At 38.7% G+C, this 25,935-nt stretch overlaps 1 protein-coding gene across 3 annotated transcripts in view; it reads right to left on the bottom strand.

The window, feature by feature from the left end:
* Positions 1 to 25,935, bottom strand: part of ELP6 (elongator acetyltransferase complex subunit 6) — a 78,613-nt gene that overhangs the window by 13,046 nt on the left and 39,632 nt on the right. The window contains exon 8 of one of the 3 annotated variants that reach the window (XM_086368329.1): positions 22,162 to 22,250. The exons of the other annotated variants lie outside the window; for them this stretch is intronic. Within the exon in view, the coding sequence (XP_086224455.1) occupies positions 22,162 to 22,250 (89 nt within the window). The remainder of the gene's footprint in view (positions 1 to 22,161; positions 22,251 to 25,935) is intronic. 3 annotated transcript variants of the gene reach the window in all.

Genomic DNA, 25,935 nt, shown 5'->3' with positions numbered 1-25,935 from the left:
TGGGTTCTATCCCTGGCTGGGGAAGTTCCACATGCCACGTGGTCAAAAAAAACCACAACAAGAGAATGGAAAGAAATGTTGGTAACAGTGGTTGTTTTTCTCCATGTGATATTCTTACATGCAGAGGCAGTTTAAGTCAACTTTCTGTACTTGTAACCTTTTTATAATGACTATTGAGTCAACATTAAGTAAACTTTTAAAGTTTAGCATAAAATATCACAGAAAAGCACACAGATTATAAGCACACAGCTCCATGAAAGTAAACACAGCCATTTGATCTAAATATCACTCGATCAAGAATGAGAGTATCACCCCCAAGTGACCTTTTATGAGTTGCAATGGCGATTACTTTTCAATTACAGAAGTGGTATACATGGACTTCTATCAAAAGTACCGGAAGGCAGTTCCGATTTTACTTATTTTAATGCTTACTATCTTCACAGATCGTCAAGATATGTAATATTCACTTTTTCAACTCTTACAAAATCTTCCATATGTTTTCTACAGGTTGATTCTAAAACTTAATAACCATTAAAAAAGCATTTGGAGTAGCTGTTAATGACATTTTCATTTACTGAGAAATCCCTAGCAGGTCTGATAGGAGTTGTATCTCTCCTAAAGCCCGGAAGAGATGATGGCTTCAAGTGCAAAGACAGCAACATGAGACTTCACGGAATACGAAAACTCCATGAAACATGACACCAAAGGAACACAGCAATTCTTCAATTACTGACCCCAAAGAAATGGAGATCTGCAATGTACCCAACAGAAAATTCAAAATATTTGTTTTAAAGATATCCTTAATGAGCTGCAAGAAACAGACAATTCAATGAAGTCAGAAAAATCATACACGAACAAAAGTGTTGGTCACTCAGTTGTGTCCGACTCTTTGTGACCCCAGGGACTGTAGCCCACCAGGCTCCTCTGTCCGTGAGATTTCCCAGGCAAGAATACTGGAGTGGGTTGCCATTTTCTTCTCCAGGGGATCCTCCTGACCCAGGGACAGAACCCAGGTCTATTGCATTGCAGGTGAGATCTTTACCATCTGAGCCACCAAGGAAGTCACATGAACAAAAGGAAAAATTTAACAGAGAGACATAGATCATAAAAAGAACCAAACACAAATCATGGTGCTGAAAACTAAAATGAATGAAATGAAAATGCACTGCTGCTGCTGCTGCTGCTGCTAAGTCGCTTCAGTCTTGTCCGACTCTGTGCGACCCCATAGACGGCAGCCCACCAGGCTCCCCCGTCCCTGGGATTCTCCAGGCAAGAACACTGGAGTGGGTTGCCATTTCCTTCTCCAAGGCATGAAAGTGAAAAGTGAAAGTGAAGCCGCTCAGTCGTGTCCGACTCTTAGCGACCCCATGGACTGCAGCCCACCAGGCCCCTCCGTCCATGGGATTTTCCAGGCAAGAGTACTGGAGTGGGGTGCCATTGCCTTCTCCATGAAAATGCACTAGGAAGTATTAATAACAGACTTAATCAAGCAGAAGAAAAAAAATCCATGAAGTCAATGACAGGTCATTTGAAATTATCCAGGTTAAGGTGAATGAAGAGAAAATATGAAAAAGTGAAGAAAGCCTTCACAAATTATGGGGTATGAAGAGAAACAACCTAAGCATTGTTGGAGTCCCCAAAGGAAGAGAGAGGGAGAAAGGGGCAGAAAACTTATTTAAAGAAATAATAGCTGAGATCTTCCCAATCTGTGAAGAGATTTAGACATCCAAGTTTTTATAGGTCCCCCAAAAGATCTCGAGACACACCATAATGAAATCACCTAAAATCAAAGACAAAGAGAATTTTAAAAGCAACTAGAGAAAAAAATTGCTCACATACAAGGAAACTCCCATAAGGCTACCAGTGGATTCCTCACATATTGCAGGCCAAGAGAGAATGAAATGATTTATTCAAAATGCTGCAAAAAAAAAAGGAAAGAAATCTGCCAACTTATATCCAGAAAAGCTGAAAACTCTAATTTGAAAAGACAGATGCACCCTAATGTTCTCAGCAGTACTATGTACAACAGATAAGTACCCCTCAAAAGATGAATGGATAAAGAATATGTGTTCTTTATGTGATACACACATACCCACGCACATGCATACAATGGAATATTTCTCAGCCATTAAAAAAAGAAAGAAATCCTGCCATTTGCAGCAACATGGATAGACCTGGAGTACATCACACCAAGTGAAGACAAAGACAAGTATTATATCATACCACTTAAATGTGAAGTCTAAAAAATAATACAAACCATCTTATTAACAAAACAAAAACAGGATCACAAAGCAGGTCTTGGTAAATTTAAGAAAGTTGAAATTATATCAAGCATCTTTTCCAACCACAACGCTATGAGATTAGAAATAAACTACAAGAAAAAAAAACTATAAAAAACACAAACACATAGAAGACAACACGCTGCTACACAAGCAGTGGGCACGGAAGAGCTCAAAGAGGACTCAGAAGACACCTAGTGATGAAGGAGAACAAAAGCACGCGGTCCCAAACCTACAGGGTACAGGCAGAGCAAATCCAAGAGAGCGTTTCACAGCAACACAACCATATTTCAGGAAAAAATAATCTCAAATAAACAATCTAAACTTACACCAAAAGCAACTAGAGAAAGAGCAAAACCTAAAGTTAGTAGAAGGAAAGAAATCATAAAGGTCAGAGCAGAAATAAATGATATAAAGCAACGATATCCCAATAAAAATTAATAAAATAAAGATATAGATGAAGAAAACAATATGAAAGGTCAATGAAACTAAAAGCTGATTCTTTGAAAAGATAACAAAACTGATAAACCTTTAGACAGACTCTTCAAGAAAAAAGGGAAATGACTCAAATCGAAATCAGAAATGAAAAGGAAGTTACAACTGACAGCACAGAAATACAAAGAATCATAAGAGACAATTACATTTTTGAAAAATATAAATGTCCAGGTATTGCTTCTTTCCTCCAAAGCTCCAGAAATGTTTCTGATGAGCAGCCGTGCTTAAAAACAACTGGACTATATGACGATCTTTCACTTTTATCTAGTTTGTTCCACTTTTTCTATTTCATATTCAGGACTTCCATTTCCTTTGTTTTCTAATTTCTCCATCCCTTCTCTTTTTTTACGTTCTTTCTCAAGCCTTTATCAAGTGTAGTATATACACACATATATATATAGCACGTATAATATATATTTTAGAAAACTAATGAATTTTTGTCTAAAAAATTTATGACATTTTGATTCCACTTGTTTGACCCAGTATGAATAGAATGCTAGATTTCTAATTTAAAAAAATAGATATGCAACAAGAAACAAAAGTTCACCATATAGCACTGGGAACTATAGTTAATATCTTTAATAACCTATAATGGAAAATAATCTGAAAAATAATATATGAATATATGTGTAACTGAATCACTTTGCTGTGTACCTAAAACATTGTAAGGCAACTATACTTTCATAATATATATATTTTAAAAACAGACTATTATAGCAACCGTACACCAATGAAAAGGACAACTTGGAAGAAATGGAGAAATTCTTAGGTACAATTTCCTAAGACTGAAATAGGAAGAAACAGAAAATATGAACAGACCAATCACAAGTACTGAAATTAAAACCGTGATTAAAACACTCCCAACAGGACTTCCCTGGTGGTCCAATGGTTAAGAATTTGCCAGTCAATGCGGGGACACAGGTTCCATCCCTGGTCCAGGAAGACTGCACATGCTGTGGGGCAACCAAGCCTGTGCTCCACAGCTACTGAGCCCGCACGCCTGAGAGCCTGTGCTCTGCAACAAGAGAAGCCACCGCAATGTAACACAACGAGAAGCCCACTCACCACAACTAGAAAGGAGCCCTCGCGCTCTACAACTAGAGAAACCCCACGTGCAGCAACAAAGACCCAGTGCAGTCAGAAAAAAGAATAATGGCTACCGTTTTTTTAAAAATTAATGTTAAAAAAAAAGACAGAGAGAAAGAAAAAGAAACGTGTCTACCTTGGGGAAAAAAAAAAAAAACCTCTCAACAAACAAAAGTCCAGAACCAGATGGCTACACAGGCGAATTCTGTCAAACATTTAGAGAAGAGCTAACACTTATCTTTCTGAAACTGTTGCAAAAAACTGCAGAGGAAGGAAATCTCCCAAACTCATTCTGTGAGGCCAACCATCACCCTGATACCAAAACCAGACAAACATACCACACACACACAGAATAACAGGCCAAGATCACTAATGAACAGACACAGAAATCCCCAGCAAAATTCTAGCAGCCCAAATCCAACAATACATTAAAAAGATCATACATCATGATCAAGTGGAATTTATCCCAGGTATGCAAGGGTTTTTCAATATCCATAAATCAGTGTGATACACCACATCAACAAATTGAAGACTAAAAACTATATGATCATCTCAATAGATGTAAAGAAAACTTTTGACAAAATACAACATCCATTTACAATAAAAACTCCCCAGAAAATAGGCACAGAGGGAACCTACCTCAACATAATAAAGTCCACTTATGACAAACCTACAGCTAACATCATACTAAATGGTGAAGCGCTGAAAGCATTTCCTCTCAGATCAGGAACAAGACAAGAATACCCACTCTCGTCACTTTTATTCAACAGAGTTTTTGGAAGTCCTAGCCATGGCAATCAGAAAAGACAAAAGAAATAAAAGGTATCCAAATTGGAAAAGGGAAAGAACCAGTTAAAGTGTCACTATTTCAGATGACATGATACTGTACACAGGAAATTCTAACAGCACTGCTAAAGCTCATTAATGAATTTGGTAAAGTTACAGGTTACAAAATTAAAACACAGAAGTCTGTTGAATTTCTATACACTAACAATGAAAGATCAGAAAGAGAAGTTCAAGAAACAACTCCATTTACCAGCATATCAAAAAGAATAAAATACTGTACCTAGGAATAAGGAGACAAAAGACCTGTGCTCTGAAAATTATGACACTGATGAAAGAAACTAGAGATGACACAAACAGATGGAAAGATACATCATGTTCTTGGATTGGAATAATCGATACCGTTAAAATGACATACTACCAAAGGCAATCTGTAGATTCAGTGCAATCCCTATCAAATTACCAATGGCACTGTTAATAGAACTAGAACAAAATATCTTAAAATTTGTGTGGAGACACAAAATATCCCAAATAGCCAAAGCAATCTTGACAAAGAAAAATGGAGCTGGAGGAAAAGGCCCCCTTTCTTCAGACCACACTACAAAGTTATAATTATCCAAACAATATGGTATGGGCACAAAAACAAAGACGGATCAAAGGAAGAGGACAGAAAGCCCAGAAATAAACCCATGTACCCATGGCCAGTTAATCTAAACAAAGGAGGCAAGACTACACAATGGAGGAGAGACAGTCCAAACAGTGCTTGGAAAACTGGACAACTCACATGCAAAAAGATAAAATTAAAACATTAACACTATACATACACACAAAAAATTCAAAATGGATAAAAGATCTAAACATGACGCTGAAAACTATAAAACTCAGAGAAAAACACAGGCAGAATACTCTCACGACAGAAATCTCAGCAATATCTTTTTGATCTGTCTCCCAGAGTAATGGAAATAAAAACAAATATAAACAAATGAGACCTAATTAGGCTCAAATTTTGCACAGCAAAGGAAACCATAAACAAAATGAAAAACAACTCACATACTGGGAGAAAATATTTGCCAGTGATGTGACCAACAAGGGATTAGTACCCAAAATTTACAAACAGCTCATGTGGCTTAGTATCATCAAAAGAAACAACCCAATCAAAAAATAAGCAGAAGACCTAAACAAACATTTCTCCAGAGAAGACTTACAGAGGGCCAAGAGGCACATGAAGAGATGTTCAACATCGCTAATTACAGAAATGCAAATCAAAACTAAAATGGATATCACTTCACACTAGTCAAAATGGCTATCATCAAAATCCACAAACAATAAATGCTGGAGATGGGGTGTAGAGAAGGGAACCCTCCTACACTGTTAGTGGGAATACAAAATGAAGCAGCCACTATGGAAAAAAGAAGTATGCAGATTTCTAAAGAAAATACAAATAGAACTACCGTAAGATCCTGCAATCCCACTCCTGGGCATGTATCCAGGGAAAACCTGGTCTGAAAAGATACATGCACTCCCCATGTTCTTTTCAGTACTGTTTACAATAGCCAAGACATGGAAGCAACCTAAATGTTCACCAAAAGAAGAATGGATAAAGAAGATATGGTACATATTTACAATGGAGTATCACTCAGCCATTAAAAAGGATGAAATAATGCCATTTGCAGCAACAAGGATGGACCTAGAGAGTGTCACACTAAGTGAAGTAAGTCAGAGTAAGAGAAATATGGTATGATGTTATTTATATGCAAAGTCTTTGAAACATTATACAAGTGAACATATTTACAAGACAGAAATAGACTCACAGGCTTAGAGAACAAACTTATGGTTACCAGAGAGGACAGGCTGTGGGAGGGACAGTTAGGGAGTTTGGGACTGACATGTACACATTGTTATACTGAAAAAGGATAACCAACAAGGACCTACTGTATAGCAAAGGGAACTCTGCTCAATACTATGAAACAACCTAAATGGGAAAACAATTAAAAAGAACAGATACCTAAAAAACATTGAATCATTTTGCTGTACACCTGCAACTAACACCACATTGTAAATCAACCATATTTCAATAAAACAAAACAAAGCAAAAAAATCTGCCAACCAAGAATACTTTACCTGGCAAACCTACCCTTCAGAAATGAAGGAGAGATAAAGACTCTTCCACACAGGAAACTTCTTGGTGGTCCTGTGGTTAAAAATCCACCTGCCAATGCAGGGGACATGGGTTCGATCCTTCGTCCAGAATCTAAGATCCCACATCCACAGGGCGACTAAGCCCACGGCCACAACTACTGGAGCCATGTGCCCTGGAGCCCAGGCTCTGCAACAAGAGAAGCCACAGCAACGAGACCCCAGCACAGCTAGTGCCGCACCCCACTGGCCACAACCAGGGGGCTTGCTCATAGCAAAGAGTCCAGTGCAGCAAAAAAGAAATATATAAATTAAAAAAAAAAGAGATTTTCCCAGTCAGACAAGTGTGTAAAGCATTCATCATCACTACATCTGCCTTACAAGAAATGCTAAAAGGAGTTCTTCCAGCTGAAATGAGAGGACATTACTAACAGGAAAACATAAGGAAATATAAAACACACTGGTAAAGGCAAGTATACAATCAAATTCAAAATACAGTTGGCCCTCCCTATTCAAGAATTCCACATTCACAGACTGAAAGAAACTGAATGAAAATATTTGAGGAAAAAAAGTCTCAGAAAGTTCCAAAAAGTAAACCTTGAATATGCACTACTCCAGCTACAATTTACATAGCATTTACAACTACGTACATGATATTTACACTGCATTAGGTATTATAAGAAATCTACAAATGACTTACAGGTTATATGTAAGCACTACTCCATTTTATCCAAGGGACTTAGGCATCCATGGGTTCTGGGTATACACAAGGGATGGGGGGGTGTCATGGAACCAATCTCCTACATACTGAGGATGACTTTAGTACTGTATTATGCTGGTATGTTATCTCTTAACTCTAGTATAAAGGATAAAGCACAGAAGTATTAAAAGTCACTATAGCTACAATAATTTCTACATGAATATACAATATAAAAAGATGTAAAGTGTGATATCAAAAACATAAAGTGGAAGAAGAGAGAAAAGCACGGAATTTTTATATGCTATCAAAGTTATTAGCTTAAAATTGATTCTTATAACTGTAAGGTGTTTTTTATAACCCTCACAAAAATCACAAAACAGAAAACTAGAGCAGACAGATAAAAGATCAAGATCAAAACATGCCACTAAGGATTCTCCAAAATATACAAGCAGTTCAGGCAGCTCAATATCTGAAAAACAAACCCAATTAAAAAATGGGCAGAAGACCTAAACAGACATTTCTCCAAAGAAGACATACAGAAGGCCATCAAACACATGAAAAAATGTTCAACACCACTCATTATTAGAGAAATGCAAATCAAAACTACAATGAGGTATCACCTCACACTAGTAAGAATGGCCATTATCAAAAAATCTATAAACAATAAATGCAGGAAAGAATGTAGAGAAAAGGGAGCGCTCTTGCACAGTTGGTACGAATGTAAACGGACATAGCCACTAGGGAGAACAGTGTGGAGATTTATTTAAGAAAAAAAATAAATAAATAAAACTACCATAGGACCCAGTAACCCCACTCCTAGGCATATATCCTGAGAAAACCATACCTGAAAAAGACATATGTACCCCAATGCTCAGTGCAGCACTATTTACAAAAGCCAGAACACAGAAGAAACCTAGATGTCCACTGAAAAATGAATGGATAAGGAAGTTGTGCTATATATATACAATGGAATATTACTCAGCCATAAAAAGGAACAAAATAAACAAAAAGGAATAAATCTGAGTCAGTTTCAGTGAGGTGGATGAACCTAGACCCTGTTATAAAGAGTGAAGTAAGTCAGAGAAAAACAAATATGGTATAACAATGCATATACACAGAATCTGGAAAAAATGGTGCTGATGAACCTATTAGCAGGGCAGCAATAGACGCAGAGAGAACAGACCGTGGACACAGAGGGGGAAGGAGGCGGGCCAAACTGAGACAGCAGCGCTGACACATGCACATTACCACGTGTAGACAGAAGCTAGGGGAACGTTGCTGATAACACGGGGAGCTCAGCAGTGCTCTGTGGCAGCCTAGAGGGGTGGGATGGGGGGCTGGGAGGGAAGCTCAAGACGGAGGGGGCGTGTGTATACTTATGGCTGAGTCACATTGTTTTACGGCAGAAACCAACACAACATTGTAAAGAAATTACTCTCCAATTAATAAAAACAAACAAACAAAATTGTTAAAATACAACTCTTTGCTTTACATTGGAGGCTGATTAGATGGGTTTTATTTTTTGTTTTTTTTTTGTGGGAGGTGATAGATATGTATATTATCTTGATTGCAGTGATAGTTTCAGGATGTGTATGTATATATATATATGTTAAATTCATCAAATTGTACTTTAAATATTGTGCAGTTTACTGTATGACAATTTTACCTCAATTAAGGCACTAAAAATACTTTTAAAAAACTATACCACTAAGGAAAATTATCAATTAAAAAAAAATGATATCAAGAGGAAGAAAAGAACAAAGGAACTACAAAACAGTCAGAACATAAAAAGATACAACCAGCTGAGCTAACGAAAAGACCTAGTAAAACCTTACCTATCAATAATTACTTTAAATTTTAAATCTTTAAATCATCCATCTATTCAAAAGGCATAGAGTAGCTGAATGGATTTAAAAAAAAAAATAGACCGAACTATATGTTTCCCACAAGAGACTCAATTTAGCTTTTTTTTTTCATCATCAAGGAGAAACTTTATTAGCACAGGTAACCAGATGACATTTTATATGTTTATATCTATCTATCTATAAATATATTTATATCTATTCAGAGAGACTCAGTTTAGCTTTAAGGACACAAAAAGACTCAAAGTAAAGGGATGGAAAAAGATATTTCATGCAAATGAAAGCAGAAATGGCTATACTTACATCAGATAAAAACTTAACAAGAGGGCTTCACTGCAGGCTCACTGGTAAAGAATCTGCCTGGTAAGGCAGGAGACATGGGTTGAATCCCTGACCCAGGAAGATCCCACATGTCACAGAGCAACTAAGCCCATGAGCCACAACTACCAAGAGTGAGCTCCAGGGCCCATGCTCTGCAACCAAAGAACCACCTCAGGGAGAAGACCATGCGCCACGACAAGCGCACAGCCCCCGCTCACCACAACCAGAGAAAAGCATGTGCAGCAACGGAGACCCAGCGCAGCCAAAGATAAACGAAAACAAAACGAACAAAAATACTTTTTAAAGCTGGACAAGAGACAAAAAAGGTCACTATATAATGAAAACAAAGTCAATTCATCAGAGGATGTAACACTTGCAAATACACACGCACCCAGTATCAGAGCACCTAAATATGTTAAACAAATACTAACAGATCTGACGGGAGAAAAAGACAATACAGTAACAGTAGGGGACCTCTATACCCCACTGTCAACAAAACAGAGACTGTCCAAACAGAAAATCAGTAAGGAAGCATTTGAATTTGAACTAAACTCCAGAACAAATGGACCCATCAGACATACATGGCACAAACTATTTCATGCAAACAGCACCAGAACACACATTCTTCTCAAGCGCACACGGAACATTCTTCAGGATAGATCCTGAGTTAGGCCAGAAAACAAGTCTTAGAAAATGTATTAAGAATGAGGGAGGGCCTTCCCTGGTGGTCCAGTAGAGAATTCGCTTTGCAATACAGGCGATACAGGTTTGATCCCTGGTCAGGGAACTCACACCCCACACGCCAAGGAGCAACTGAGCCCGTGCGCTGCGACCACTGAGCCTGCGCCACCACGAGGCAGAGGCTGGCGCTGCAACGCAAGGCCCTGCAGAAGCAGCTAAGGCGGACACGGCCAAGACAGCAACACTTAAACAAGGAAGCATCCTTCTGACCACAATAGTGTGAAACTAGGAATCAGTAACAGGAGGAAAAATGGAAATTTCACAGATGTGGAGACTAAGCAACAAACTCTTGAAGAACCAATAGATTAGAGAAGAAATCAAAAGACAATCTAAAAAATTTTAAAAATCATGATACAAAAATGGAAACACAACATACCAAAACTTATGGAATGCAGCAAAAGTAGTTTTAGGAGGAAAGTTTATAATAATAAAGGTCTATGCTTAGAAAAAAGAACTATCTCAAATAGACAACCTAACTTTACACCTCAAGAACCAGAAAAAGAAGAAACTAAGCCTTCTACTTAGAAGGAAGGAAATAACAAAGATCAGAGTGGAAACAGTCTAAAAAGACAACAGAAAAGATGAATGAAACCAAAAGCTCGTTTTCTTGAAAAGACAAAACTGACACACCTTTAGCTAGACTCACCAAAAGAGAGGATTCAATCAGAAATGAAAGCAGATGATATCACAGAAATATAGAGGATCATAGGTCCAGTACTTTGGCCACCTCATGCGAAGAGTTGACTCATTGGAAAAGACTCTGATGCTGGGAGGGATTGGGGGCAGGACGAGAAGGGGACGACAGAGGATGAGATGGCTGGATGGCATCACTGACTCGATGGACGTGAGTCTGGGTGAACTCCGGGAGTTGGTGACGGACAGGGAGGCCTGGTGTGCTGCGATTCATGGGGTCACAAAGAGTCGGACATTACTGAGCAACTGAACTGAACTGAACTGAGAGACTTCTATGAAAAATTAGATGCCAATAAAATTGACAACCAAAAAGAAATGAATAGAATCTTAGAAATATACGACCAATAAGACTAAATCAAGAATAGAAAATCTGAACAGGCTGATTACTAGTGAGAAGACAGAAAGTTTCAGTCACTCAGTTGTGTCCAACTCTTTGTGACTTCGTGGATTGTAGTCCACCAGGCTCCTCTGTCCACAGAATTCTCTGGCACAAATACTGCAGCTGGGTAGTTCCAGCTTCCGGTTCAAGATGACAGAGCAGAAGGACATGCACTCATCTTCTGCCAGAGCACCAAAATCTCAACTAGCTGTTGAACAACTATCGACTGGCAGGACCCACCATCCTGATATCCAACATCCAAAGACAAAGAAGAAGCCACAGTGAGATGGAAGGAGGGTTGCAATCATGATAAAATCAAATTCCGTAACTGCCAGGTGGGCGACCCACAAACTGGAGAACAATAAATCAAAGAAGTTCTCCACAGTTATGAAGGTTCTGAACCCCACATCAGGCTTCCCAGCCTGCGGATCCAACAAAGGGAACTGGGAGTCCCCAGGGAATCTGATCTTGAAGGCCAGCGGGATTCGATTATAGGACTTCCACAGGGCTGAGGGAAACAGAGACTCCAGTCTTGGAGAGCACAAACAAAATCATGCACCGAGACCCACAGCAAAGGAGCAGTGACCCTACAGGTGACTGATCAAAACCACCTGCTAGTGTTGGAGGGTCTCCTGTGGAGGCGCAGGTCAGCAGGGGCTCCCCACAGGGACGGGGGCACTGGCAGTAACAGTCCTGGAAGATTCCCCTTGGAGTAAGCCCTCTTGGAGGTCACCATTAACCCTACCATAGAGCTTGCAGATCCCAGAGTTGGGTCACCTCAGGCCAAACAACTAACAGCAAGGGAGCGCAACCCCACCCAGCAGCAGATAACTGGATTAGCTCACCAATGCAAAACCCAGTTTTTCCCCACAGCCACTCCCTCCCATGTAGAAGGTTACTCAAGCCCTTTAGCCTCCTCCATCAGAAGGCAGACAGAAGAAGCAAGACAGTCACAATCCCACAGCAGCTAGAACAAAAACCACATTACAGAAAGTGAATCAGGGTGAAAAAGCAGACAGTTATGTCCCAGAGGAAGGGACAACATAAAACTGCAGAAAAACAACTAAATGAAGTGGAGATAAGCAACATTCTAGAAAAAGAATTCAGAATAATGATAGTGAAGATGATCCAGGATCTCAGGAAAACAATGGAGAAGATGTAAGAAATGTTTACCAAAGACCTAGCAGAACTAAAGAACAAACAACAAACAGAGATGAATAATACACTAGAAAGAATCAACAGCAGAATAACTGAGGCAGAAGAATGGATAAATGACCTGGGGGACAGAATGGTGGAAATCACTGCCAAAGAACAGAATAAAAAAGATAATGAAAAAAAAAAGGAAACAGCCTAAAACACACCAACACTTGCATTATAGGGGTCCCAGAAGGAGAAAAGAGAGAAAGGACCTGAGACAATATTTGAAGAGATAACAGCTGAAAACTTTCCTAACATGGGAAAGGAAATAGTTAACCAAGTCCAGGAAGTAGAGAGTCCCAGGCAGGAGAAACCCAAGGACGAACACACCAAAACACATAGTAATTAAATGAACAAAAATTAAAGACAAAGATAAAATATTAAAAGGCCCGAGGGAAACATGACAACAACCTACCAGTTGATTTCTCAACAGAAACTGTACAAGCCAGAAGGGAATGGCAAGATTTATTTAAGGTGACAAAAGGGAAGAACCTGCAGCCAAGAACACCCTACCCAGCAAGACTCACATTCAGATTTGATGGAGAAATCAAAAGCTTTCAAGACAAGCAAAAGCTAAGAGAACTCAGCACCACCAAACCAGCTTTACGACAAATACTAAAGGAACGTCTCTAGACAGAAAACAGAAGAGAAGGAAAAGACCTACTGAAAATAACCCAAAATAATTAAGAAAATGGTAATAGGACCATACATATGGATAATTCCCTTAAATGTAAGTGGATTAAATGCACCAACCAAAAGACATAGACTGGCTGGGCAGATGAAAAAATGTGCATGTATGCACTTCCACTTACCACATCATTCTGCTTGACCACCCCCCACAAGTTGTTGGTAATTATTTTATTTTTTATTTATTTTTTTATTTTTTTAATTAATTTTTTTTTCATTTTATTTTATTTTTAAACTTTACAATATTGTATTAGTTTTGCCAAATATCGAAATGAATCCGCCACAGGTATACCCACGTTCCTCATCCTGAACCCTCCTCCCTCCTCCCTCCCCTACCCTCCCTCTGGGTCGTCCCAGTGCACCAGCCCCAAGCATCCAGTACCGTGCATCGAACCTGGACTGGCGACTCGTTTCATACATGATATTATACATGTTTCAATGCTATTCTCCCAAATCTCCCCACCCTCTCCCTCTCCCACAGAGTCCATAAGACTGATCTATACATCAGTGTCTCTTTTGCTGTCTCATACACAGGGTTATTGTTACCATCTTTCTAAATTCCATATATATGCATTAGTATACTGTATTGGTGTTTTTCTTTCTGGCTTACTTCACTCTGTATAATAGGTTCCAGTTTCATCCATCTCATTAGAACTGATTCAAATGTATTCTTTTTAATGGCTGAGTAATACTCCATTGTGTGTATGTACCACAGCTTTCTTATTCATTCATCTGCTGATGGGCATCTAGGTTGCTTCCATGTCCTGGCTATTATAAACAGTGCTGCGATGAACACTGGGGTACACGTGTCTCTTTCCCTTCTGGTTTCCTCAGTGTGTACGCCCAGCAGTGGGATTGCTGGATCATAAGGCAGTTCTATTTCCGGTAATTATTTTATATTGTTAGGTTAATCATGTTCCTATTATGGCCTGCAACTGCAACTACCTTTTATTCTTTGTCTGGCTATTGACTGTGAAAACTGATAAAAATCTTTTACTATTGTGATTATGCAACTATTACTCACATAATACCACTGTATCATGATTGGTCAACAGAAAAATAATAGAATTCTATATCACTAAAACTATCATTCAATAGAAAAAGTTGTAATCACTTTTTAAAACCCAATGCATATCAGAATCATCTTGGATTAAAAAAAAAAAAATGCCCAGGCATTACTTTTTTCCCTCTCCAAAGCTCCAGATACCTTTCTAATGAGCGGCCATGTTTAAGAACAACTGGACTATATGATTGATGACCTTTTACTTTTATCTAGTTTGTTTCACCTCTTCTATTCAGGGCTCCCATTTCATTTAGTTTATATTTTACAAATTTTCCATCATTTCTTTTGTTTTTGATGTTCTTTCTCAAGCCTTTATCAAGCATGGTAGAAAAGCTTTTGTATACATAAATAATATGCATTTTATATATATTTAAAAACTTATGATTTTTTGCCTAAAAAATTTATGACATTTGGCGGGGAGGGGTGGGAAGAATATTGGAGTGGGCAGCCATTCTCTTCTCCAGGGGATCTTCCCAAATATCGGGATCAAAACCAGGTCTCCTGCATTGCAGGTAGATTCTTTACCATCTAAGCCACCAGGAAAGCCAGAAGAGACTGAATGAGAAATCAAAAACCTCCCAACAAACAAAAGCCCAGGACTAGATGGCTTTACTGGTGAATTCTACCAAACATTTAAAGAGGAGTTAATGCCAATCTGTCTCAAATTCTTCCAAAAAAACTGAAGAGGAAGGAAGTTTTCCATACTCATTTTAAGAGGCCAGCATTACCCCGATACCAAAGCCAGACAGGGGACACTGTGAGAAAAGAAAATTATAGGACAATATCCCTGACAAAAAGAGAGAGTCAAAACTCAACAAAATCTTAGTAAACTAAATTCAGCAGCACACTGAAAAGATCACACACTTCCCTGGTAGAGAATTTCCCTGGTGGGCCAGTGGTTAAGAATCTGCTTGCCAATGCTGGGGACATGGGTTTGATCTCTGGTCCAGGAAGATCCCACATGTCACGAAGCAGCTGAGCCCATGCGCCACAACTACTGAGCCCATGTGCTGGAACTACTAAGCCCAAGTGCTAGAACTACTGAACACCTACACAGCCTGTGCTCAGTAATAAGAGAAGCCCTTGCGATGAGAAGCCTGCGCACTCCAACGAAGAGTAGCTCCTCCTCGCTGCAACTAGAAAAAGACTGAGCACAGAAACAAAGGCCCAGCACAGCCATCAGTTAGTTAATTATTTAAAAAAGATCACACACCATGACCAAGAGGATTTACTCTGGAATGTAAAGATGGCTCAACTTGCAAATTAATAAAGGTGATACTACACAGTCACAGAATAAAAATCCTATGATCATCAACAAATACAGAAAAAACGTAACAAAACTCAGCATCCTTTCATGATAAGAAAAAACTCTCAACATACTGGGAACAAAGGAATGTACTCAACAGAGTAAAGGCCATATATGACAAGCCCACAGTTAACATCATCATCAATGGTGAAAAGCCAAACGTTTTTCCTCTAAGAGCTGGAGCAAAACAAGGGTGTCCATTACTTTTTTTTTTTTCCTGGCCGTGCCATGTGGCTTGTGGGATTTCAGTTCTCTGACCAGGGATTAAACTCAAGCCCTCATCATTAAGAGCATGGAGTCCTAACCACTGGACCACCAGGGAATTCCCATCAAAGTGAAAGTTCTGCAGTCATGTCCGACTCTTTGCCACCCCATGGACTATACAGTCCTTGGAATTCCCCAGGCCAGAATACTGGAAAGGGTAGCCGTTCCCTTCTCCAGGTGATCTTCCCAACTCAGGGATCGAACCCAGGTCTCCCTCACTGCAGGTGGATTCTTTATGAGCTGAGCTACAAGGGAAACCCAAGAATACACAAGTGGGTAGCCCATTCCTTCTCCAGCGGATCTTCCCAACCCAGGAATTGAACCAGGGTCTCCTGCACTGCAGGCAGATTCTTTACCAAGCTACCAGGGAAGCCCTGGGAAGTCCCATGGGTGCCCACTATTGCTGCTTCTATTTAACATGGGACTGAAAATCCTAGTCAAATCAATTAGGCAGGAAAATAAAATTTTAATACTCAAATTGGAAAGGAAGAAATAAAACTGTCTCTGCTTGCAGATAACATGATCATATGTCCTAAACTCCACCAAAAAAAACTATTCATACTGATAAATTCAGTATGGTGGCAGGATATAACATCAATATACAACAGTCATCTGCATTTCTACTGGGTTGGCCAAAAGGTTTCGAGCTTTTCCATAACGCCTTACAGAAAAATCCAAAGGAACTTTTTGGCCAACCCAATAAATATTAACATCAAATTGTCAGAAAAAGAAACAAGAAAACAATCCCATTTACAGTATGATCAAAAAGAATAAAAGACTTAAGAACAAATTTAACCAAGAAGGTAAAAGACCTGTACACTGAAAACCATAAGACATTGATGAAAGGAATTGAGGAAGATAGAAATAAATAGAAAAAAATTCCAAGTTCATGAATTGGAAAAATATTGTTAAAATGTCCATACTACCCAAGCAATCTAGATTCAATGCAACCTCCATCAAAATTCCATTGGTGTTTTTCACAGAAACAAGAAAATAATCCTATAATTCGTGTGGAACCATAAAAGATCCCAAAGAGCCAAAGCAATCTTGAGAAAGAACAGTAAAGTTATAGGCATCATATACTATAATAATCCGACAGAATGGTACTAGCATAAAAAAACAGAAACACAGACCGGTGGAACACAGCAGTTAAGTTCTGCTATAAACCATACATGTAGGGTCAACTAAACTTTGACAAGGAACCAAGAATATACAATGGAGAATGGACAGTCTCTTCAATAAATGGTGTTTGGAAAACAGGATATCCACATACAAAAGAACAAAACTGGATCCCTATGTCAGTGGTGATCCCTTGCACCACTTACAAAAGTTAACTTAAAATAAACAGATCAAAGACTTAAGTGTAAACTCTGAAATCATAAAAAATCCTAGAAGGTTACATAGAGAATATGCTCCTTGACACTGGTCCTGGCAATGCACAGGCCAAAAAAAAAAAAAGTAAAGGAAAAGAGTATTAGGTTGGCATAAAGTTCATTTAGGTTTTTCTGTATCATGAGAACATCAGAACAAACTTCTTTTTGGCCAAAACAATACTACATTAAAGTACAAGGCTCTACACAGAAAGGAAACAATCAATAAAATGAATAGACAATGTATGGACTGGGAGAAAACATTTGCAAACCATATATTTGATAAGGGATTAATATCCAAAAACATACCACTCGACAGCAAAACAAAAAACAAAATAACCTGATTAAGAAATGGGTAAAGGACCAGAACAGACATTTTTCCAAAGAAGATACCATTTTTCCAAATGGTACATGAACAGATGCTCAACATCATTAATCAGAGATATACAAATCAAAACCACAGTAAGACGTCATCTCACACTATTAGGATGGTTTCAATAAAGAAGACAATATACGCTGGCAAGGATGTGGAGAAAGGGGTTTCTTGTACACTGCTGGTGGAACTGTAAATTGGTACAGCCATTATGGAAAACACAATGGAAATTCCCCCAAAATTTAAAAACCAAACTACCATTTCTTCAATAAGGAGTGCTGGGAAAACTGGACAGCTACATGTAAATGAATGAAACTGGAACACTCCCTAACACTATACACAAAAAATAAACTCAAAATGGATTAAAGACCTGTATGTAAGGCTGGATATTGTAAGACTCTTAGAGGAAAATATAGGCAGAACACTGTTTGACATAAATTGCAGCAAGATCTTTTTTGATCCACCTCCTAGGGTAAGGAAAACAAATAAAAACAAATATAAACAAATGGAACCTAAACTAAAAGGCTTTTGCACAACAAAGGAAACCATAAACAAAAGGACAACCCTCAGAATGGGAGAAATATTTTCAAGTGAAGGAACCAAGAAGGGATCAACCTCTAAAATATATTAACAGCTCATGAACTGCAATATCAAAAAACAACCCAGTCAAAAGGTGGGCAGAAGATGGGGCCTCCCTGTGGTTCAATGGTGAAGAGCCCACGTGCCAGTGCGGGAGAACCCCACGTGCCTGAGCAGTGGGCCCGTGCTCTAGAGCCCAGGAGTCAGCGCTACTGAGCCACAAGTTGCATTACTGAAACCTGCACACCCTAGAAGCCATTCTCTGCACCAAGAGAAGCCCCTGCAGATGCCCACGCACCACAACTAGAGCGTAGCCCCGCCAGCCACAACCAGAGGAAAGCCTGCACTGCAACCAACAACAAGCGGAGCCAAAAACAAATACTTTAAGTGGGCAGAAGATTTACATAGACATTTCTCCAAAGATGACATACAAATGGCTAAAATGCACATGAAAAGATGCTCAACATCACTAATTATTAGAGAAATGCAATTCAAAACTATAATGAGGTATCCCCTCAGATGGGTGAGAATGGCCATAATCAAAAAGTCTACAATCAATAAATGCTGGAGCAGGTGCACAGAAAAGGGAACTTTCCTACTGTTGGTGGGAATGTAAAGTGGACAGCACTATGGAAAACAGTATGGAGGGTCTTTAAAAAAATAAAAGCAGAGCTACCATGTGATCCAGCAATCCCACTCCTAGGCATATACACAAAGAAAAAACCGTTGGAAAAGATACATGCATCCCAGTGTTCACTGCAGCACTATTTGCAATAGCCAGGACATGGAAGCAACCATGTTGCTTCCATTTTAAGATGTAAAAATGCTCATCGACAGATGAATGGTTTTAGAAGATGTAGTATATATATACAATGGAATAATCAGTTCAGTTAGCTCAGTTCAAAATAATGAAATAATGCCATTTGCAGCAACAGGGATGGACCTATAGATTGTTCTAATGAGTGAAGTCAGACAATCATACAATATTGCTTATATGTGGAATCTAATAAAAGGGTACAAATGAACTTATCTACAAAACAGAGAGCTACAGATGTAGAAAACAACTAATGGTTACCAGAGGGTAAGAGCAGGGGGATAAATTGGAGGATTGGGATTGACATATACACACCACTATACATAAAACAGACAACTAATGAGGATCTACTGTAGAGCACAGGGAACTCCACTCAATACTCTGTAACAGCCTAAATATGGGAAAAGAATCTAAAAAAGAGTGGATATATGTATAACTGATCCACTTCACTGTAGACCTGAAACTAACATAAGACTATAAAGCAACTGTACTCCAATAAAAATTTAAAAAAAACAAAAACAAAAACAAATCAGCCTACCATATGACCCAGCAATTCCACTTATAGGCATACATCCAAAGATATCATTTCTTGAAGAGATTATTTGGATGCCTAGGCTCAGTTCAGGATTATTCACAATAGCCAAGATATGCAAACAACCTACCTGTCCATCAGCAGATAAACAGATAAGGTAGGGTTGTGTGTATTAACATATTAACTAGTCACAAGAAAGAAGGAAATTCTGAAATTTGCAGCAACGTGGAAGAATCTAGAGCACACAAAGATAAGTGAAATCAGCCAGAAAGACAAATACTGTATGATCGCCCTCGTAAGTGGAATCTAAGAAAAAAAATGTCCAACTCACAGAAACAGAGAGTAGAATGGTGGTCACCAGGGCCTGGGAGAGATGGAGAGATGCTGGTCAAAGGGCAGAAGCCTTCACTGATAAGATGAATAAGCTCTGGGGAATTTAACATGTAGCACAGTGACCACAGTAAACAATACTGTGAGTGCCTGAAAACTGCTGAAAGAACAGACTGCAAGGATTCTCACTACAAAGAAAAGAAAAGGCAACTGAGGTGATAGACGTGTTCATTAACCTGACTGCGGTAATTATTTCACAAAATACACATATGTCAAATTACCATGTTGTATACTTTAAATAAACACAATTTTGTTAATTACACTTTAAACTGACAAAAGCTTGAATATTTATATACATATTTACATTTAAAAATATACAGTAAGATACAGACATCAACCACATATTTACATCCTTCTCAATCTCAAAGCTAAAGTCAAGCCTAGTGGGAACACATTAAAAGACTTCCCACTCAAGTCAGAGGCCAAACAAAGCCACATGCCTCACCACCAGTGTTTACCACTGCTGTGGAGGTGCCACCAATCACAAAAGACAACAGAAGTAAAACACAGGTATACAACCAGAGGAAACATTTATTTGTGGATAATATTATAAACCTAAAAAATCCAAGAGAAGCAACTGAAGACCTATCATAATTAATTAAAAATCAGGTAAGATGATGAAAATTAATATATACAAATCAACAATTCCACATACATCATCAAGTAGGTAGAAGGGAAAATGCTTCAGCATTAAAAACAAACAAGAAAGACCTGAGAATACACTTGGCATAAAATCCAAGTGTATTAAGAAATCCATCAAAACTAAAACCAAACTCAGAGAGAAAGGCATGTAATCTTAGCAGGGAAGATTCATCATCAAAATGTCACTTTTCTTACACTAAGCTAAAACTGTAATTTAGTCCCAATAAAAACAAACAGGACTTTTAACAAACAAACTTGTCTTAAAGTTCATAAAGAAAAACAAAAAACAGCAAGGAAAGTTGTGAAAAATAAAGATAATGAATTAGAATTTACTTTACCAAACACTGAAATATGCTATAAAACTACGGTAACTAAAACAATATGATACCAACACATTAAAACATGGATTAATATCTACAATTGAAAGTCCAGAAATAGACCCAATATACATGGTATGTGGCAAAGTACATCATACATAGTAAATGATGAAGGATATTTAAAGAAGTGGGGAAAAGATGAATTGTTCAATAAAAGGTATTTCAACAAATGAGCAGCCAATTCGGAAAAATTAAGTTGGACCCACACTTCACACTAAAAAAAATTTCAAATGGATAAAGGTAAAACATGAAACATAAAAGGTAAAAAGGTAAAAAATGGATAAAAGGTAAAAAATGAAACATAAAAAGTACTTTAAGAAACCACAGGATAATTTTTCATACACTTCTACCAGGGAAAATCTTTCTATGTATGACAGAGAACCCATAAGCCTTAAAAAGTCAATTAAAAATCAAATTTTTTTTTCATGACAAAACCATTCTAAGTATCAATAAAAAATATTTTAAAATCTATAAAAATATAACTGCAATTCCTATCACTGACAAAATGCAAAGTTTCTTCCTATATAATTTTTTTTACAAAATTAAGAAACACCAAAGCCCAGTAGAAAAACAGGCCAAGGATACAAACTGACTTCACAGAAAACTGAAATGGCCCTTAAACCTTAAATTAACTTTTCTACAGGATGAACTATGACGTTTTGGAGGAAAAAAATCTAGTTTTTTTAAGCTAACAAACTGGTAAAGATCAGGACTTCCTGGTGATTCAGCGGTTAAAAATCTGCCTTGCAATGCAGGGGACACGGGTTTGATCCCTGGTCCAGAAGCTAGATCCCATAGGACTTGGAGCAACTAAGCCCGCGAGTCACAGCCACTGAGCCACTGTGCCACAACCAGAGAGACCATATGATGCAACAAAGATCCCCTGTGCTGCAACTAAGACTCAACACGGCCAAGTATATAAATTTAAAAACAAACAAAAAAACTGGCAAAGTCCAAACTGTGAGATATCACGGCGTTGGTGAGGGTGTGGATAAACAGGCACTGCCACACTGGCTGGGAGCCTAAATGGACAAAACCTCTACGGAGGTTTAACTTGTAAGAGCTGTCAAAATCACAGAAGCACATACTCACCACCCAGCACTCCTGCCTCAGGTAAGTGAATGGACACACGCCCTTGGCCATGCGTGGACCGATGTATACAGAACGCGCCTCAGTGGTGTCTGCATTAGCAAAATGTAAAACACCTTACATATCCATCCATAGAGCGCTGGCTAAATAAAAGTACATCCTGACAATGGAATATTCTCCAGTTGTAAAAGACAATAAAAAGCTCTTCCGTATTGACAACGATCTATCACAAACAGAGAAAAGAGCAAGTGTGCTACTTTTCATGTAAAAGAAAGGAGCTCTCTGTGTATTCGTCTGTATTATGCACAGAACAGGCCTGAACAGACACTCGAGAACTTGTAACTCTGGCTGCCTCTGGGAAAAGGATCTGGTGGCCAGGGGCAAGATGGAAGGGAAACGTTCTGGTGTATACCCTGCTGTACCTTTTAAATTTTGTGCTATGTGAATACAGTACTGCCCTGAAAAGCTAAAACTAAAAAAAAAAAGTGAAAGCCTCCTTCTAGGAGCAGCAGCCTTCTACTCTGAGCTTCTGCAACTGTATTTCCACTTGGCCCTGTGTTTATTCTGACTTCCCCAGCCTCCCCTGACTGACTGCAGTCCCTCCTGGGAGGTCACAGCTGAATCACCTTTGTGTTCCCTAGAGTGGTCAGCACCTCCTTTGGTGCCGAGAGGAAAGTCACTATAGGTCTGTTCACTGTGCTAAACTAGTCCACTGGTGCAAAGAATTCATCTTTGGAGGGCAAGTTGATTTGCAAAGTGGATCAATGATCAGGACAGGAAATTCTGCTTCTCTAAGCATTAAAATTACCCAAATAAGCTGGAAGGATTTTCAGCAGACTTAAATTAACAGTACTGAAAAAAGAAAGGAGTTTCAGTTAACGAACGAAAGCTGATTTCAAAGAATTTGAAGCCTGAAAACATCATATTCAAGAGGATGAATATTGCCACAATTAGGATAATTGTTGGGATGGCGCAGCAATACTCGTATTGAAGGAAGACTAAATTAAACAGTTGTGATGATCATCGCAAATAACCATTACAGGACGCTGACCCCTCTGCACAATTCAGCATCAACAGATACACTGAAGACTTTCTTCCACAACACCAGCAACCTACATTTTCATTCCTTCTTGACGTGGTCAGCAATGACTAACAAATGGACTGAACTGACTGCTAAGAACATGGGCAAAGAATCTGTTTTAAAGCTAGAAACAATGCAGGAGTTCAATAGGGCAGCCCTGTCATTTTGTAAGACTGCGGGCCCAGAGGTAGGGTGCCCTCAGCCTTGGTCTCAGAAGTACGGCCAGGACCAGACTCCTGCTCTCAGCCACACATGGGTATGTCCAGACCTCACAGAACGGAAGCCTCTTGCCTGTGGCTTCCTGAGAGAAGTGTGTTCTTCTGCAAAGTACCATGCTTCTTGAGAGTTTTCTCAAAAGTGAAGGTGTGATGAGTTTAGATTTTATTACTGTCTCAAGAGCTTTTAATATAAACACCACATGGAAGATGGTTGCATTCCAAACACAAAACATGCAGAAGACCTGTTTGTGAGGGAGAGAATGCCAAAGAGAGCCAGGAGATGGTACAGGTACAGGACACCTGGTAAAAGTTTTTTCAGCAACTGGTGCTGGGAAAACATGACAGCCCCACGCAAAAAAGTTAAAGTGGACCCTTGTATCATATACAAAAACTAACTCAAAATCAAAGACCTAAACAAAGAACTAGAACTAATAAAACTCTTAAAAATATAGGGGTAAAACCTTCATGATACTGATTCTGAAAGGATTTTGTAGATGTGACACCAAAAGCACAGAAAAACAACAACAACAGATAACAAAATCACTTTTGTACCTCAAAGAAAACTATCAACAGAGTGAAGAACAACCCACAGAATGGAAGAATATATTTGCAAGTCATATATCTAAGAAGAGATTAATACCCAGAATATAGAAAGAACTGCCACAACTCAGCAACAACAAAAAACTCGATTCAAAAATGGGTAAGTAGGGACTTCCCTAGGGATCCAAAAGACTCTGTGCTTCCAATGCAATGGGCATAGGTTTGATCCCCGGTAGGGGAACTAAGATCCCATGTGCCCGCTGCATGGCCAAAAAAAAAAAAAAAAGGGCAAAGGACTTCAATAGATACATTGAATATAAATGGTCAAAAAGCACATAAAACTGCTCAACATCACTAATCATTATAGAAACAGAAATCAAAGCCATAATGAGATATCACTTCACACCCAATAGGTCGGCTCTTATTTCTTAAAAAAAAAAGAAAAATAACAAGTGTCAGGACACAAGACTGTGCTTGCAATTCATCTAAAAACTAAGACATGTTATTTGAGAAAATGTATTAAGGAATTTGGAGGGAAATCGCTGTATTACTTTATATGCAACATACACTGTATGTATGTTCTGTATATGTATAATCAATGCACTATTTCTTCTCAGTCTGGTTCTGGGAGTTATGTGAATGCACAATGATTAAAGTACCCCCCATAAAATAAAAGGGACTTCCCTAGCAGTCTAGTGGTTAAGACTGCGCTTCCAATGCAGGGGTGCAGGTTCGATCCCTGGTTGAGGAACTAAGACCCCACATGCTGTGTGGCGTAGCCAAGAAAAAAGTATTGGTAAGGATGAGACATAACTAAGTGATACATCACAATGGATCACTACTCTCTGCTTTTGTGTATATTTCAATTTAATGATAATAAACATTAATAAGCAGAGAAGTCCTTTGAAATGTACAAGGCTTTTTCAGAATGTACCCCTTTACAAAATTTGGCAGCAATGAATACACAAGGATCAAAGATCTGAACTTAAGACTATAAAAACTCTTAAAAGAAAATAAAGGGCAAAAGCTTCATGTTAGATTTGGCAATTCCTTGGTGTAACACCAAAGGCACAGGGAACAAATGAAACGTAAACAGACTGAACTTCATAAAAATTTTTAAATTGTGTGCATCAAAAGAAACTATCGACAGAGAACTTCCTGGGATCCAATGGCTACGGCTCTGCATACTCACTTCCGAGGCCCCAGATTCAACCCCTGGTTGTGCAGCATGGACCAAAAACACAAAGATTCTGTCAAAAGGGTAAAAAGGCAACCCACAGAATGGGAGAAAATAGTTACAAATCATATATCTGACAAGGGATTAATATCTAGAATATGAAGAAAAGTCCTACAACTCAACAACAGAAAAATCTGATACAAAGTTAAAAGTTTAAAAACAAATAAATAGAAATTTTTAAAAAGTGATCTGATTAAAAAATGGGCAAAGGGCTGGAATAGACATTTCCCCAAAGAAGATATACAAATGGCTAATAAAAGCATGAAAATATGCTCAACATTACTGATCACTAGGGAAATGCAAACTGAAATTACAATGAGTCAATAGCAACCACGGAAAACACTTCAGAAATATTAACAGAACTTGCTCTGAACCCAGGACAGTGCTAGTGCTACAGCTGCTCGGATTAAAAATACAAAAACAAAAACCCACCACTGAACTGTGTCAATCCAGACTCCTGACCATTTATAAACATTTAGGAAGGCAGGATTTAGCAACGTGAAGTGAAGCAGGGGGCTAGTAATTTGAGACAATATACAATCAATACTGGACTTCCCCGGCAGCTCAGAGGTAAAGAATCAGCCTGCAATGCAGGAACCACAGGAGCCACAGGTTCAATCCCTGGGTGGGGAAGATCCCCTGGAGGAGGGCGTGGCAACTCACTCCAGTATTCTTGGCTGGAAGCATGGTGGGCTATATAC

Source organism: Bos grunniens, chromosome 22, assembly GCF_055505025.1.
Source record: "Bos grunniens cultivar Pamir isolate PY7600 chromosome 22, Bosgru_T2T1.0, whole genome shotgun sequence".
In the NCBI taxonomy this organism is placed as follows: Eukaryota; Metazoa; Chordata; class Mammalia; order Artiodactyla; family Bovidae; genus Bos; species Bos grunniens.
The sequence above is the reverse complement of the archived record's forward strand: the minus strand, read 5'-3'. Positions and strand labels throughout refer to the sequence as shown.